At 38.7% G+C, this 17958-nt stretch overlaps 4 protein-coding genes across 8 annotated transcripts in view; 3 read left to right on the forward strand and 1 right to left on the reverse strand.

Annotated features, from left to right (window-relative positions):
• LOC146633583 (neuronal-specific septin-3-like) overlaps positions 1-17958 on the reverse strand; it is an 83669-nt gene that overhangs the window by 28290 nt on the left and 37421 nt on the right. The gene's annotated exons all lie outside the window — the stretch shown is intronic.
• On the forward strand, positions 1294-3418 carry LOC146633585 (uncharacterized). The gene is made up of 2 exons (XM_085352877.1): positions 1294-1897; positions 3405-3418. Exons 1-2 carry the CDS (start codon positions 1294-1296, stop codon positions 3416-3418), a joined length of 618 nt encoding a protein of 205 aa, XP_085209003.1.
• On the forward strand, positions 4248-10070 carry LOC146633586 (uncharacterized). 3 transcript variants are annotated; one of them, XM_085351556.1, is made up of 3 exons: positions 4248-4276; positions 6748-7579; positions 7956-10070. In XM_085351556.1, the coding sequence occupies exons 2-3, from the start codon at positions 6749-6751 to the stop codon at positions 8565-8567; spliced, it is 1443 nt and encodes a 480-aa protein (XP_085207682.1). In that variant the 5' UTR covers positions 4248-4276; position 6748; the 3' UTR covers positions 8568-10070. The 3 variants fall into 3 exon arrangements, with proteins under 3 accessions (XP_085207682.1, XP_085207683.1, XP_085207681.1); XM_085351557.1 differs by lacking the exon at positions 4248-4276 and adding an exon at positions 6507-6562; XM_085351555.1 differs by lacking the exon at positions 4248-4276 and having other exon boundaries at positions 6624-7579.
• Positions 12116-15524, forward strand: LOC146633587 (uncharacterized). Its single transcript, XM_085351554.1, has 2 exons — positions 12116-12207; positions 13116-15524. The coding sequence occupies exon 2, from the start codon at positions 13117-13119 to the stop codon at positions 14596-14598; it is 1482 nt and encodes a 493-aa protein (XP_085207680.1). The 5' UTR covers positions 12116-12207; position 13116; the 3' UTR covers positions 14599-15524.

The following is a 17958-nucleotide window of genomic DNA, read 5'->3' on the forward strand; positions in this document are numbered from 1 at the left end:
AACATGTGCACAATGTGTGAAATTCATATGTGATCATTTGGTACAGGAGAGACTACTGCAGTGTCACAGTTCGACACCCAAGGCAGACACGCCCATATTCAAAGTTTCCATTACAAGCCTGCTCATAAATGGCCAATAATCAGCTGTTAACAGACACGTGACTGCCAAACTACCAGATACTGAAATGTTTTTTGTCTTTAAAAACGGAAGGAAGTCAAATGGACACAGTTGTTTTTCAACTTCCTCTTCACAACTGTCAAAGCTCCTCTGGATTTATTTACAAGGAAAGCGAAACCTAAAAGAAGTTAAAACTGCTCTCACACAACAAATAGATCAGACTGAGAGAAGCATACCGACACAGGTAAGTTCCCTCATTTTCTAAATTCCTTACTCGACTGGTGAGGAATTTACCCACATCTCTAATGCAGAATCTATTCCACAAGTGACAAAATATTCCATACACAACAAAGTGGATTTGGACTAATTACAAGCATACATACTTCCATTCAATATGATCTGCAAGTCTGCAGGATTAGTATTAAAGCTTTGAATTTTAATTTGTGTAACTTCCTGACACAGTTATTGGGAGTGTCATGAAACCAGTGCCATGGCCAATAAAAAGTGAAATACAATTCATTAAGATTAGCAACTGGCTTTATCTAATACAACATGAAAACATTTTCGGAATCTCTCAAACAAAATCTGCTTTGTTTAATTACTCTAAGCAGACCGTTCAGTGATCCCGCCCTCTTGTTTATCTGCAGCTGACAGGAGGCATCAGTGGACAAGTCAAACAAGTTTTGATTATAAATGAAGAGTTACTAGTGTGACACTCCCCTATCATTACCTCCTCTCAGGTCCTGTTCAGGAAGTTAAGACTGTTTGGGAAAACAAGAGAATTTCTGAATTTAAGTTAAAAACAAAATCTCTTTATTTAAGAAATAAAAAGACATTTTTAGAAATGATTTTGTAACTTTGTAGCATTTGTTGTTCTCTGGGTTAACACCCCCCCCCCCTCTAATTTAATAAAACTTTAATTTACTTTTCCTGGTGAAAATACCATTCACCAGGAAAAGTAAATAAAACCTGTTTCAGTGTTTGTACGACCAAATGATTAATGCTTAATTACAGACTAGGAACAGAAATTTTTTTAAATGGTAGCATGGTGATAAAAATATGTAATCATAACTATTATATGCATCAAAGGTCACACAAAAAGACAAAAAAAAAAAAAACCTTGTAAGGACAGAAAATGCATGGATTCACTAACTACTTAAATCTCTCTACAGGCTGATGAAGATGTCAGGAAAGATCATCTGCTGCTGTGTGGCTCTTCTGATCTTTACATCAGTTTCAGCTGTAAAACGAATGCTCAATTCAATCAGTGAGCTACAGTCAGTCAGATTTGGCCAATCGGTACCTATGGAGAGCCAAGAATTGCTCCGCTGGTTTGCCAACAAAATTGAAATTGATACAAATGGTGTCATACGACTGAACTTTGACCCACACTGTGATTATGGCTCACATCATTACGGCAACTTTGAGGGGTTGCTAGATGAATTGCCAAGGGGGTACAGATACTACACTCTTGGCAATGTCAATCAACAGACATCACTCCAGCTTCCATCTCATAGGAGAAACAGGGCCCGAATCATAATTAGAGTCTGGGAGCAGTCACAGACAGGAGACCAAGTCTATATTACACAGCATTATCAGACATTTGACTACCAAAGGTCAGAGTACGATCCAGAACAAACGTACCTCATCTCTACTAACCTCCTAAGAGAGATCAGAAGGGCTCGTATGGACAACTCACCGATACATCGTGTAAACGCGTCCCAGTCATGGGACACTGGAAACAGACAGGCTGCAACAAGAAGAAATGGACAACCTAATGGTTGGAACGATTGGTTGTTCGCTTTGGTTGTTTTAGTCTTCATTTTGTTCATTTCCTTTTTGCTCATACTAATCTTTCTGGGTCACAAAATAAACTTAACATATTTTCAGGCGAGAAAGTAGCTGTGTAAACATCAAATATCTGCTCTGTTTATCAAGATATCGCATATTTGCAAAAGTGCCTCGACGTTTTCAAAGACATCTGCTATCTACCAGCTCGATAGCTACTCGGGAGATCGAGGGTCACTGAAGCCGCCGAGAACGGCACAACTCCCGGCACATCATTTTCAGATCACCATGGACTTTCGCTACTCAGGTTAAACGTAATATATAAGTCACTTAGACAACCTAAAAATGTTATTGTTGGGCTTTTTTCAGTGTTTTGTTTGTTTGTGAGTAAATCGGTTTGGCTGAGATTAAAGTTATTAGATTAGATTAGATAAAATAAAACTTTATTAATCCCCGGGTGGGTTCCTCCTTGGTTTTTACACAGCTGAATAAACATCAAACAGAAAACTGATTAAACAGAAGTGTGAGACGGTCGAGAATTTACGCCAGTGTCCTGTTATAATTTAGATGGCAAGGAGCAGACGGCAGAGTTTATTAAACTCCACCGAGACAGCGGTGACGCTAATCAGAAAGCTAGACCGTCCAATTTCCCCAGCCGTTTACTTTCGGCCTACCCGACCTTCTGAGGACCCGGCCCACGTAGACCGCCAAGGCTGGGTCCTCAGGAGGATGCAGCCCATAAATTTGGACACGACCACTGTAGTGACTATATTAATTTCTTAAAGTTCTTTCTTTCTCTTATATTTAACCACACTACAGACAGACAAGTGCTTGTTTTTATGCGTTGTCGTTAGCTACAACAATGGTAAAACCACCGCGTGTCTGCTTGTTTTGTTTTCCACATAAAGCTTTCACAATAGAGCTCAACATCCTGTTGAGACTTTTCAAAATAAACGGAATCACGTGAAAGATGCAGAGTATTTACGGATGAGAAGCAAAAAACGAGCCGCCAGGTGCTAAAAAATAAACCTTAGACTCAAACGTTAGAACAGGCTTTTCCCCGCAGCACGCTGTGTAATAAATACTCACAAAGAAAACGGCGGCCGTTACAACCCATGTCTAAAAATGTATAGTTTCATGCATCAGTTAAAACACTCGACTCCAGGTACGCAACGCCCAGCTGGAAACACTTCACGCAAGTCGAGCTGCCCGAGATTCACAGAATTTACAGAAAATGTTACATTTTTGTGATTTATATCGTTATCGGACGATAGATGTCTTAATATCGGGATATGAGATTTTGGTCATATCACACAGCCCTAACAACAGAGTATAGTTTAATCAGTAACTAAAATTGTGCTCAGGACCAGAGAACCTGGAGCATCTTTGTCTTGACCGGGACAACAGGGCAGTTATCTGAGTTTGATTACATGACTAATAGTAGTTTCTGCTGTACAATTTGCAACCATGTCATTATCTTTTTTTCATTTTTGTTTTAGCCTGGACTATATGAGTTTATTTTGTGTTAGATTTAAAAGACAGGCTGGTTATAGCATGCTTGTAATAAATCATTTTGACAGCAAGTCACAAAAATCAACATTTTGTGTGTGGACTTCAAAATTGTGCATTTGTATTTGTCAAATATCTAATCATGTCTAATCAACAGTAGTGACTCCCAGCAGATTCATCCAGGGAGGAGAACGGACAATTACTCTGACAGATGAATGACAGAGACGTGTTGTGTTACTGTTTTGGTATTGTATTGCATTTTTAAAATGTTGTGCTCATTAAACTGTATTTTTAATTGGGGACAGTCATTTTATGTGATGTGTTACAACTGTGTTGACTCAAACGTTGTATTTGATATTTTAGTCTTGCTTAAAAAGTAAATTAACTGTGTGGCCTGGTTAGGTACTGGGCTATAACAAACAAGATTCACTTGATTCAATTTCATCTGGCTCTTCTATGTTTTACAACATAGCTGATATGAGGTTTGCAATGCACTACGTAGATTTCTACACTTTCTGATAATGGCAAAAGATTTAAAAAAAAAAAAAAAGGAAAAAAGTGTTTGAGGCCAATAATCTGCTTTAAAAACAAAACAAAGAAACAAAAAAAGGAAGGTCGAGAGCTGTGGCACTTGCATATAAAAGTGTCACTTGGCTGTGTACCCAACTAAAATGCTAAAATACTGTTCTGTTTTTCTCCATGAGGACGAGGTTTCATGCAAACAGCTGTATTATGAAACTTCCCGTTAGCGCTAGCCTTTCCGGCTGCTTTAGTTTCTTTTTCAGGGAAACAGAAACCTAAAGTGAGTTACGTCTGCTCCTACACAGAGAGCTCAGACACTGGCAGAAGCAGGCTAAGGCAGGTAAGCTCTCTTACTTTCTGCTGCTAATTTGAATCATTTGGAGACTGATTAACTCTAGGTTTTATTGTAAAGGCTTCTCTGCTTAGAATTTATTCTGAATGGAAAATTATTTACACGACAGTGCAGCTAACAGCATTGGAATTTATATGGAGTAAGTTACAATAAATTCTGAGAGTCGATCGTCTCTTTGATTACACACTTCTAATGCACCCTTTCACACAGAAGAAGAAAACCACACAACATACATTCACAAACATAAATTCACCTCGTTCTATGGCTTTATTGACCCACTGAATGCATTTCAAAATTTGAAGCAGGCTTTTATGTGATGGATTGTTACTATTGGTCTCTATTACACAGAGTCTACAGAGGACTTTGCGATATTTTGTGTTGTGGATTGTTTTACTTCCTGAAAAGGCAGCAATCATAATAAACACTGCATGAGCAGCAGCATCATTAGAATTGTAGCACAGCTACAGTGGGGCAAAAAAGTATTTAGTCAGCCACCGATTGTGCAAGTTCCCCCACCTAAAATGATGACAGAGGTCAGTAATTTGCACCAGAGGTACACGTCAACTGTGAGAGACAATGTGAAAAAAAAATCCATGAATTCACATGGTAGGATTTGTAAAGAATTTATTCGTAAATCAGGGTGGCAAATAAGTATTTGGTCAATAACAAAAATACAACTCAATACTTTGTTATTGCCAACAAAGGTTATGTTACAGAGGTCAAATGTTTACTATAGGTCTTTACCAGGTTTGCACACACAGTAGCTGGTATTTTGGCCCATTCCTCCATGCAGATCTCCTCGAGAGCAGTGATGTTTTGGGGCTGTCGCCGAGCAACACGGACTTTCAACTCCCGCCACAGATTTTCTATGGGGTTGAGGTCTGGAGACTGGCTAGGCCACTCCAGGACTTTCAAATGCTTCTTACGGAGCCACTCCTTTGTTGCCCAGGCGGTGTGTTTTGGATCATTGTCATGTTGGAAGACCCAGCCGCGTTTCATCTTCAAAGTTCTCACTGATGGAAGGAGGTTTTGGCTCAAAATCTCACGATACATGGCCCCATTCATTCTGTCCTTAACACGGATCAGTCGTCCTGTCCCCTTGGCAGAAAAACAGCCCCATAGCATGATGTTTCCACCCCCATGCTTCACAGTAGGTATGGTGTTCTTGGGATGCAACTCAGTATTCTTCGTCCTCCAAACACGACGAGTTGAGTTTATACCAAAAAGTTCTACTTTGGTTTCATCTGACCACATGACATTCTCCCAATCCTCTGCTGTATCATCCATGTGCTCTCTGGCAAACTTCAGACGGGCCTGGACATGCACTGGCTTCAGCAGCGGAACACGTCTGGCACTGCGGGATGTGATTCCCTGCCGTTGTAGTGTGTTACTGATGGTGACCTTTGTTACTTTGGTCCCAGCTCTCTGCAGGTCATTCACCAGGTCCCCCCGTGTGGTTCTGGGATCTTTGCTCACCGTTCTCATGATCATTTTGACCCCACGGGATGAGATCTTGCGTGGAGCCCCAGATCGTGGGAGATTATCAGTGGTCTTGTATGTCTTCCATTTTCTGATGATTGCTCCCACAGTTGATTTCTTCACACCAAGCTGCTTGCCTATTGTAGATTCACTCTTCCCAGTCTGGTGCAGGTCTACAATACTTTTCCTGGTGTCCTTCGAGAGCTCTTTGGTCTTGGCCATGGCGGAGTTTGGAGTCTGACTGTTTGAGGCTGTGGACAGGTGTCTTTTATACAGATGATGAGTTCAAACAGGTGCCATTCATACAGGTAACGAGTGGGGGACAGAAAAGCGTCTTACAGAAGACGTTACAGGTCTGTGAGAGCCAGAGATTTTCCATGTTTGAGGTGACCAAATACTTATTTTCCACCCTGATTTACGGATAAATTCTTTACAAATCCTACCATGTGAATTCATGGATTTTTTTTTCCCCATTCTGTCTCTCACAGTTGACGTGTACCTCTGGTGCAAATTACTGACCTCTGTCATCATTTTAAGTGGGGGAACTTGCACAATCGGTGGCTGACTAAATACTTTTTTGCCCCACTGTATATCGGTAAGTATATTCTGTGTTAAAAAAAACCCAAAAACTGTCAATACAGACATTAATTTGATAATGCTTTTGGAAATATTCAGGTTTACTCATGCAATTGTATTTTAGCAGCTCATGAGCCCACAAACAAACGCCAGGACAAAACGTTCTGGCTTAATTAGAAGCAGACAAACTTGTACTTAAGGACCAGGAAAGCTCAAAACGTACGTACACACACACACACACACACACACACACACACACACACACACACACACTAGCAAAGCTTACTGCAGGGTTCATATGGAAACATGTCTAATGTTTAAAGACCACTGGGAAAATATGAACAAATGTAAGGTAAAGATGCAGAGATGAATAATGAAACCAGTAACTTCTTAAATCTCTACAGGATGTTGAAGATATCAGGACAAATCAGCTGCTGTGTTGCTCTCCTCCTGACCCTCTCCTCTGTGTCAGCTGTAAGACGAGCGCTCAATTCAATCACTGACCTGAAGACGGTAGGCTTTGGCCAGTCTGTGCCCGAGTACAGCCTCCGCTTGCTCCACTGGTTTGCCAATGAAATTGACATCAACAACAATGATGATATCCTGCTGACCTTTGACCCAAACAGTGGTGCTTATGGCTCACATTATTATCGCAACAATGAAGAGCTGTTAGACCCACTGCCGAGGGGATACCGATACTACACTGTTGGTAATAGCTACCAAGATGCATCACTGGGACTTCCAGATTATGTCGCCGAGTCAGACATTGAGGACAGTAACAGGGTTCGCATTATAATTAGAGTCAGGCAGCAGAATGCAGCACGGATAATAGATCAAGTCTATATCACACAGCATTATGAGACATATGAAGATCAAGGGACAGATTATGATCCACAACATACATATCCAGTCACCGTCTGCCTCCTAAGAGCGATCAGAAAGTTTTCCTTGGACCGCAATAACATCAACTCAATGAGGTCTCTCAGAGACCACTTTGGAAGCAGTGCTGATGATTCCCAGCTATGGGAAATTATGGATATCTGGGATGAGCTTGCTTGTCTTGGACTGTTTTTGTTTATTGTGATCCCAGAAAAGTATTCCTCTCACAAACACAACAGCAGACGTCAGCCAGCACCAAGAAGGAACACACAACCTGATTTGGAGAGCAGGCAAAATGTCACTTCTGGGATGTCTGCAAAAGATCAAGTGGATCATAGAAATGGGATAAAACTGAAGGTGTGTAGATATATATGTATGTATGTGTGTCTGTTACTTGTAGTTATTACTGCCTATTACCTGTGGTAATGCAATTTATAATTTATATATTCTGTATTCAGTTATGAAGGCTCTAATTGTTGGTTGCGAGCTGCCGCTTAGATGCTTGTATCTGCCCGGGGCTGTTGATGGGTCTGTATGCAATGATGGGTGTAGCTGCGGGAAGTTTGTTTTTTTTTGTTGATGAGTGAGTATAGGGGTGGGATTTAATAAGTTTTCTTCGTCCCACTCCTTTTTCAGGCAAGTTTTGTTTTTTGTTTTGTGTATTTTATGTTCAATATAGGTATTTGTTGTGCCTGAAAATGAATAAATAAATGAATGAATGAATGAATGAAAGGTGACAACAGGCAAAAGTGGAAACGCCAGAATTATTTGGAGCAATGTTCATAGTGACCTTCTTAAACGAAATGTGATGGTGGCACTTTACCAGAATAATCAGGAAGAGAAAGCCCTGACTTCTAAATGTATTGAGAACATAGCGTCAAGCAGTTATGACACATCAGTACCCCTGAATGAAGGCCTTCAGGTACGACTGCATGAGGTCAGGACTCGATTTTTCTTCTGGATTTCAGTAGGAAAGGAGATAGACAGAGGCAGTGAGTTTAAAAATCCCAAAGCTGTGAATATAACAGGATACAATGCTAACCTGCAACTCTTTGCAAATGACGGCAAGGCTTGTGCTCGCTTAACAGTGACAAAGTCTTTCCATAACTGGAAGTCTGAATTTAAAAACGCATGGGTAGGCTTCTATAGCTCTGAAAATAACGCCACAAAAAACTATGAATGGTGGCAGTGGCAATGGGCAACAAAATTCAAAGAAAACAATTCTCAGGACAATTATAATGTATACGAGTACGAGTCAGACATGACAATTGCCCCGGGAGTGCAAGCACGCTTCATACTGCAGGATGAAATCGAGAAAGCAAGAACCTCACCCTGGGCTGAATGAAGAAATTTACTCCTTTAAATACTGATTGAATAATGTTTTTTTAAAAAGCCAAAGAAAGAAAGTAGAGACAAGTGTTAGCAGCAGATTTTAATTTCAGGTCATTACCAGCCTCTTAAGAGTGATCAGAAAGGTTTCTAGAGACCACTTTTGAAGAAACAATCATGATTACCAGCTATGGGACATTACAAACATATGGTTGTTGTTTATTGTTGTCAAGAGGCCTGGCCCTATACTATGAAGCAAACCCAGAGTATCTTTCAATTACCTGGATTCAATGGTGATCAGGATACATAGTCATACGAAGCTGTTTATCAACTTGCCAAGTTAACTCCCAGCTTCTTTCACATGAAAAGGGTGGTCTTAGCATCTGATTGATCTCAAAGGAGCATTTCATGGATCATATACACAAAATGATCCCTACGCAACCTAAACCAGACATTATCAAATGGTGATTAAAAATCTGTAAACATAGTAACATTGAAAAAAAAATGAATAAAATTGTATAAATGTTTTTATACTTCACTTTAAATGCTGCTAAATCTTATAATACAGCCACTGGGACACAAAAAGAAAAACACCAAGAATACCTATTCAACAAATCAAAGTCACTTTGATCTGCAGACAAACTGAAGTCATTTCAACATCTCCTTTATTAGCCTGTGGGACAGTAAGTTTTAATGTTCAAATGCATCTAGTGTAAACAGCTGTAATGTGCATCCATCACCTTAGAAATAATCAACAGCACAGAGCATGCACTCAGCCATAAAATAATTAATGTGAATTAAAATGTTTACTTTACCACTCAATGCACTAAGTCACAAGATTAATGAGTTTCTCTCATCCTTTTTGCAACAGTGTTGCATTTTACAGTTTATGTTCTTTGCATAATTTTGATCAACATTTATCATCATCTGATAAGGTCTGTGATAGCAACACTCGTAGGGATCATTTTGTGTGGAGGACGAGTCATATGACCCGTGAAACACCCCTTTTAGATTGGTGTTGGCAGCATCTGACCAACCGTTTTATGTGAACATGCAGTGGAAACCCTGGAGTTAATGAGTTGATAACTAGCTTCGTGTAACTGTTTATTCAATTGCTGATGTTAGAGTAAGTAAATCCAAATAACAGAAAGATACCCTGGGTGTGTAGAACTTGCTTCATAGTACAGGCCTCTGAAAAGCTACAACTCTAACCTAAATAACCTATTGCAGGCTGCAACACAAGGAAACAACACAACCATGAGATAGCACCTTTGGAATCAGGGCTTCTCCAACATATGTGTGCAAGGACTAATTTAACTAAAATCAACATCAGCACATAGTTTAAATCGAGCTTCTCTGTTAGAATTGACTGTTACCGACTACAGAATCCTGTTACATCATTATTCTTACTTGCTGTCTTGATACACTCCTAGCAAGTTTTTACTTTTTTCAGCACCTTAGCTCCTGAACGTTTTTTCCTGGTATTTCTTCTGCATCAGTGAAGACTGTATTTTTCAAAAAGGACAAATTCAGATAGTGAGGCCATTAGTAATTATTGGCCTATTTCAAATCTTCCATTTATTGGCAAGATTACGTATTACGATTAAGTAACTGCTTGAAAACAAATTTCTACTATGAAATTTTCCAATCAGGATTTCATCAATGTCACATCACATAAACTGCTCTCATTAAAAAGGTGTTCAATGATATTTACTATCATTGTTTACCTGTTTGACACTATATTTACATATGTTTTTAAATCTGTGTTATATATTTTTTTTAACATTTTTAAATTTTAATCATACTTTTCTGTTCATTCATCAATTCATTTTTAATACATATATTTTCTTCAAAAATAAAGTTATTTTAATCCAATTTCGTAAAATACTTTGAATGACTGTTGAGTAAACGCTGATATTTAAACACATTAGCACACTGCCTTGCCTTCAAACCAGTAAATAACACAAAGAGGCACAACATGCTCTAGATATCAACTGAACCAAGCTATAGTCGCCTTACTGTTCACCAAGAAAAGGCCCCGACCACCAGCAGGATGTTTAATTAAACATGGAAACAAAAATCCAGCAGGAGTTGTTACATTGTACGCTTTGCAGCCATCTGTTTAATTTTACTTTGTGCTGTATGGATTTGCTTTCTAAATCTTGCATAGAATGCTTGTAATGAAATGTTTGGGATTTCTAAATATCTTTTTAGCATTTGAACTACATAAAATTGTGCTTACTGTGTATGATGTAGTTGCTCGCCACAGATTTGTAAGAAAAATGGACAATTGCTCTGATCGATGAATCTTGAATAAGACATGCATTTTATAGATGTTTTTTGTATTTCTTCTGTCATCTTGAAAAGTGTGTGTTCATTAAACCATTTTTTCAAGTGTGCAATGGTTATTTTGTGATGTGTCATAACCAACTTTAGAAACACAAACAAGCAGATGCGTAGAATGTAAGGCTCATCAGTGCCTACGCTATATGACCAGGCTCTGGCTGCTGGGCTGGGGTCAGCATAGAGTCAACTTTATGATCACGATGTGTTCTTGGCTAGCTGTGTGTTATCATGTCATCTGTTCAGATGCTTGCAAAGAGCTGATGATGTGTTAATAGCATAATGCGATTGTTTCTGACATGGGTGCAGTTTACCCTGTGGTGTATGAAATGCATGTCTGTTCCATTTTGCTTCTCAAGCACACGAAATGAATTCACATCCATTTCTTTTATCCGCTCTATCCATTCAATATGCAGATAACTGAAGAACTTTTGCAACGCAAGTAAAGACAACATTGTAAATGTAATATAATTACTGAGCTAAGTGTATTAACCCATACCTGCCTTGAAGCAGAAGTGTCATTATGTTTGTATTAGATATATTATATTCTCTCAAACATAAACTAAACAAATTTAAAAAAAAAAAAAAAAAAAAAAGACAAAAAAAAAGACAAAACAGTGTCCTGGTGACCTACTGACCTAAAAACAATGTATGATTCACTTGCTTTAAATCCTTCTGGGAATGTTCGTTGCACGTCTTCCATGTTTCACAACATAGTGAATAACAAATAGCAGGTAACCAAGTGACTCTTTCTGTTGCCTAATGATGGCAAACGACCAAAAAAGAAAAAAAAAAAAAAAAAAAAAAAAAAAAAAAAGAGAAGTCAAGTGTTTGAGGCTAGTATTCCACATACACATACATATATTAAAAAAAGTGAATAAAAATTAAGACACTGACGTGCAAGTATTTCAATCCACTCTAGGCGGTCAAGAGTTGTGACACATGCATAGAAAAGTACTTACAAAGACCTGATAGACTTGATAAGGCTTCAGGCAATACTGACTAATATTTAACCAAATTTGTCTCAGTCGCTCTCCCAACAGTCACACACTTCATCCTAAACCTGCTCTTAAAAATGACAAATAATCAGTGTTTGTATCTAGAAGCGTGGCTGTAAACCCAGCTAAAATGCTGAAACAGTATTCTGTTGCTCGCTATTACAGGAGGTGGTTTCATGCAGACAACTTCCTGTTAGTACCAGCCTTGCTGGCTGCTTTGGTTTCATTTACACGGAAACAGCAACCTAAAGGGAGTTACCTCTGCTCCTACACAAACAAAGAGCTCAGACACATGACAGCAACAGACTAACGCAGGTAAGTCCTCTTACTTTTTGGTGGGATTTTGAATGAATTTGTGACTGATTAACTCTAGATTTTATTTGTGAAGGCTTCTCTGCTTCTCACGTTATTTTAGTATTGTATGTAGCAAGGTACAAAAATTGAACATTGACAGTCTTTTGTAGCATTATGTACTTCTAATATATCCTTTATCATAAAAGACAACCACACAATTAATATTTACCTCACTTTCTACAGCTTTATTGACCCACAGAATCATTTTCTCTATTTGAAGCAGGATGTTATGCAATTCACTGGTTCTAATGGTCTTTATTACACTGATAGTCTACAGAGCACTTTGTAGCAGCTTGTGTTGTGGATCATTAATTAATTTGACAAAGGCAGTTATCATAAACATTGCATGAGGAACACTGTCATTAGAATTGTAGCAAACAGCCAAGTATGTTCAGTATTAAAAATAATACAGACATTGGTGTTAATGTTTTCAAATTCATGTTTGTAAAAAAAAAAAAATAATTTCAGGTTTACTCATGCAGTTAAATTCAATAATTCCAGTAGTTCATGAGCCCACATATAAAGCTTGGTTCAAAACTTTCTGGCTTAATTTTAAAGAAAAAGCAAAAACAAAAACAGAATTTGTACTCAATGACGAGCCAGGAAAGCGCACTCCTGTTGTTTAACCAAATGATCTGGCTCATGAAAAACACACTGAGACACGATCCTCATGTTAACTTAAGGCAACACTGCATTATGGGATTAGCCAAAGGAAAGATAACTGGCAAAACCTGTTTCACTGTTTATATGAACATGTCTAATGTTTAAAGACCACCAGGAAAAAGATCATCAAAATATGAATAAGTGTAAGGTGAGGATGTAGAGTCTAGATGAATAATGAAACCACCAACTCTTAAATCTCTCTACAGGATGTTGAAGACAGGAAGAATCACGAGCTGCTGTGTGGCTCTCCTCCTGACCCTAACCTCTGTGTTAGCTGGAAAACGGGCACTGAATTCAATCAGTGATCTAAAGTCAATCGACTTTGGACAAACGGTGCCCAAACACAGCCTCCTGTTGCTCCACTGGTTTGCTAATGAAATTGACATAGACAACAACAACATCATCCTGCTGACCTTTGAGCCAAATAGTGGAGACTTCGGCTCACATCATTACGGAAACTACGAGAGGGTGTTAGACCCACTGCCGAGGGGATACCGATACTACACTGTTGGCAACATCAATCAACAAACATCGCTGCCAATGCCATATTATGTCATCCACCCACGGGCGGAGTACCCAGCGAGAAACAGGGACAGGATCATATTCAGGGTCAGAGAGCAGAACGTGGGACGCCAAACTTCACAAAGGATCGATCAAGTGTATATCACACAGCATTATGAGCAATCTGAAAATCAGGGCACGAGGTATAATCCAGAGCATACATATCAGGTGACTACCAATCTGCTGACGGAGATCAGAGAGTTTTCTGTGGAAGAAAATGACATGAGCTCACTGACGTATCTCAGAGACCGCTTTGGAAGCAGTGCTGATGATTCCCAACTATGGCAGATAAGAAACACATGGGGTGAGCTTGCTTGTCTTGGGCTGTTTTTGTTTATTGTGATCCAGGAGAAATATTCCACTCACAAACGCAACAACAGACCTCAGCCAGCACCAAGAAGGAACACACAAACCGATTTTGTGATCAATATCCCAGAGAGCAGGCATAATAATCCTGTTGGAATGTTTGCACAAATTCAAGTGGATCATAGAGATGAGATAAGACTGAAGGTGACAACTGGAAAAAAGGGAAATGCCAGAATTATTTGGAGCGATGTTCCTAGACATCTTCTTAAAGAAGGTGTGATGGTGGCAATTTACAAGAATGATCAGGAAGAGGACGCTCTCACTTATAAATCTATTGGGAACAGAGAGTCGGGCATTTATGATACATCAGTACCCCTGAATGAAGGCCTTCAAGCACGACTGCATGAGGTCAGGACTGTATGTTGCTTCTGGAAATCATTAGGAGATGAGATAGACAGAGGCAGTGAGTTTAAAAACCCCAAAGCTGTGAAAATACCAGGTTATGATGCTATCCTGCAACTCTTTGCAAAAGACGGCAAGGCTTGTGCTCGCTTAATAGTGAATGAGTCTTTCCATAACTGGAAGTCTGAATTTAAAAAGGCGTGGGTAGGCTTCTATAGCTCTGAAAATAAAGCCACAAAAAACCATGAATGGTGGCAGTGGCAGTGGGCAACAAAATTCAAAGAAAACACTGATTTTCAGGACATGTTTTATGATGTGTACGAGTACGAGTCAGGTATGACAATCGCCCCAGGAGTGCAAGCACGCTTCATTATGCAGGATGAAATTGAGAAAGCAAGAACCTCACCCTGGGGGGAATAAAGATATTGAAAAAAAATTTAAGATAGATATATTAAATTAACCTGTACATACGCCCTTTCAAATAATAGCTGAATGATTTTTATTAAATAAAAAAAAGGCAAAATAAGATACCAGACTAGTGATGTCCATACTGTATATTTAAAGGTAGATTTTTAGTAAAAACAATCATATAGTAGTAGATGTAAAGGTATTTCAGGTCCTTCATCTCTATGCTGTCTTCTGCTGAAAACAGACATGAGCCTGTAAGAGCTCATTGCAGAGATACTGGTACTAATGTGCTGTACTTCATGTGGTCAGACGTTTTTGTAAAGCAGTGATGAACTGGGTTTGAGTCAATCAGAAACAATGTATTCATCAGCCCATAATCACAGAGCAGTGTTAAATGTCCATTTATGGAAAAAGGAAGAAATCCATGGGATCAGAGTTAAGATTTCTATGGGGAATTTTTTATATGTATGTAACGAGATTAATGTGACTGATTTTTTGTTTTTTTTACCTAATGGAAAACGGACATAATGGCCATGCTTTTTGTAAAGACTGATTTCAACTGTGTATGGCATGCTTATGTTGATGACCCCTTTACAGCAATGTGGCACTAAGATTTGACTCTTAAGGGTTCAAGCTAAAATCCTGCAGACCTCGCCTATACGGAGAATAGACTGGCCTGGATATCACCTGCTGGGATTAAAGGTCCTAGTGTGTAAATGCATTTTAAAAAACTGTACAAAGTCTTCTGTAACAGCCTTATCGTTCATGATAAAGTGCTGCCCTGCAAAGGCTTTTCAATGCTCCAGCATATCTAGTCAAACAAGCCGCACCTCTGTCTCAGCTGTTTGCACAAGATTGCAAAATATGAATTGCCTGAATGAATAAATGTCATGTGTGTTAAGCTGTAAGTGGGTCTAAAGTTTAATGAAGAACATCCTGTGAAAAAGACTCAAAAATTGTGTTTGTTAAACCTAAGTTTTTTTCTAAAAGTTAGATGTGCATAATTACAGAGACAGGTGTTTCTCTTTTTTCTAATCACAAGACGTTTTTGGGGGTCAGGGATAAATCCTTTCCATCCCTTGTGACATGCACAAGTCGTCGTTTCTAGCCAAGTCCCAGGCAGAACTATCAAAAGGCCTTTATGCTTGAGTGAAAGAGATAAATACTGTTTTAATGCGGTGAAAAGAGGATAGCACTCAGAGGGCCAACACAAGACCCAAAAGATCATAAGATAATGACTCATCATTAAAAGTGTTGCAGGCTCAGCTTTGCAAAAATAGTAGTACAAAGAACTCTCTAGTGAAGAGACCAGAGCCGAGTTTTAATGACAAACAGACACTTATTTGTTCCGTCTCTAAAAGTCTGAAAGCTGACACATTTGATCAGCTACTTCCACCATTTTGTAAGAAGAAAGCAGAAGAGCATCAATTTCTGCTATGACTTGAGGTGATTCGGATTAGGAAGAATCAGTAATCGATTAATGACACCTAATCCATGCACATTCGTTAATTTAGTTTTGCTAACAACATTAACAGGTTTCATTTTTGTAAATGAAAGTATGCAAATTCAAAACGCATAGGTGTTTATATAAAATATATACAACACACACACACACACACACACACACACAAAAGCAACAAAAAACCCACCCAATATCCAAAAATAAAGCTGCTGTGGATTCACTTTCATACTTCCTCTTTGTACATCCTTTCAATCACATTACATAAAACTAAACACATAATAAAGCAAAAACTGCCTAATGTGTCATTACTGTCCTAAATTCACGCCCCAGTGCATGAAGCTCACACTCAATTACTATGTTAATCTTTAAGCAACCTTAAAATCAGCAAATAGAGCTCACTGCATCAACAGGTTTTTTGTTCCCTTCCTGTGTTCCTTTGTTAACCGAAACATAATGGAATTTTTTTTTTTCGTTTCAAGCAAGTAGCAGAAGAAATTATGTTAAATACTTCACAATCCAAGAGACCTCATTAATAATAAGGGAGCAGGTGCACGGCATGGGATGCATTTCAGCATGATGCTGCAAGTTCCGTGTTTGGCTCCACACCTACATAAACACACACCTCTTCAGGAAAGATAGCACATGGAAAGATTGCATTAGAGAGGTGTAATCAACAAAACACCTTTGATATTCACCATTTACAACACGTAAATCATTAGCTGTAAGGCAGGCAGTAAGTATTATGGAACGTGTCGTAGCTATGGCTCCCAGTGGCTCAACAGCTCATTAAACAACAGTTAAAACGCCTTTTTTAAACGGAGTATTTCATGAAAATAGAAATTGTCTTCAGGCCAGTTAAGAACTGGTGTCATCCCTTAAGCAAAACATAAGACAGCGACATAACAGGACAATCAGTTTTGTTTAACTTAAGCGTGGTAATCAGTTTTTATATAAATTAGCTCTTATTACTTGAGATTGGTTGTTTTCTGGATAATTTTCTTACAACCAATGTTTTATGTATTTTATATTTTATTTAGGTCGACACAATATTAGTGCCTTAAAACATGCATCCAAAACAGCTTTTTTCAAGCTGCTTGCTGAAGTGCAAGCTGTTAAGCTCAATGCTACACAATGAATGTGTGACGTGCAGCCAGGACATGGAGATATCTATATTTCTACAATGTTTCTATTTTAGATTTTTTGGGGGAAGATCTAAATGTCAATCATAACAAACGAATGCATCCAGCCAAATAAAACAATAACTTGCCCTGTTTTTTTAATGCTGAATTGCATTCACTTGCCATCATGCCAAGGTATGACATACTTAATTCTGGCCTAAAAATGGCTTTGTGAACCACAGGTTATTAACTTATTTTTAAACACCTGTACTACGAAGTTTTTGACTACTTAAGTTTAATTTAAAATGACCTGTGGTAGTGTGAATGAGCTGGACTGAGGTTGCCTTTAAAAAGCAGAGGATGGCCTGAGAAAAGCCAAAAAATGTAGCAGGAAATGCAAGTAAATCAATGGCAGGAGGCAAGACACAGCAGACATAACCTAAAACAGTAGATTATATAAGAGTAGATAACAGAATATCTTCAAACTTTTCTTGTGCTTTTTCTCCTTTCAAACTTTCTTGTCACAGTCTGGCGAGGGCAGACTGTATGAATTGAAAAAGGACCCAAAATGCAGACTCCAAGGAACAGGGAACAAAACTTGAATGTTAACAAAAAGCGAGCCGTTTAATATGGCTGGAAAAAAAGGTACAAACAAAGGGCAAGGCAAACTGAAGCAAAATTAACACAAACCTAAACTGGGAAATCTAAACAAACAATAAGAAAAACCTAGACAAGAAACTTGGAAGCATGGCATAGGAAACATGGCGTGGACAACAGACGACCTGACAATCA

Source organism: Diplotaxodon limnothrissa, linkage group LG4 (assembly GCF_057381915.1).
Source record: "Diplotaxodon limnothrissa isolate DT_005_m linkage group LG4, D_limnothrissa_male_GT1.1, whole genome shotgun sequence".
NCBI classification, from domain to species: Eukaryota; Metazoa; Chordata; class Actinopteri; order Cichliformes; family Cichlidae; genus Diplotaxodon; species Diplotaxodon limnothrissa.

Excerpts from the sequence above, each read along its gene's own strand:
- LOC146633585 (XM_085352877.1), top strand. The coding sequence starts at position 1,294 with ATGAAGATGTCAGGAAAGATCATCTGCTGCTGTGTGGCTCTTCTGATC.
- LOC146633587 (XM_085351554.1), top strand. The coding sequence starts at position 13,117 with ATGTTGAAGACAGGAAGAATCACGAGCTGCTGTGTGGCTCTCCTCCTG.
- LOC146633586 (XM_085351555.1), top strand. The coding sequence starts at position 6,710 with ATGAATAATGAAACCAGTAACTTCTTAAATCTCTACAGGATGTTGAAG. Across the intron at positions 7,580-7,955 it reads GAAATGGGATAAAACTGAAG|GTGACAACAGGCAAAAGTGG; the intron begins GTGTGTAGATAT and ends AATGAATGAAAG.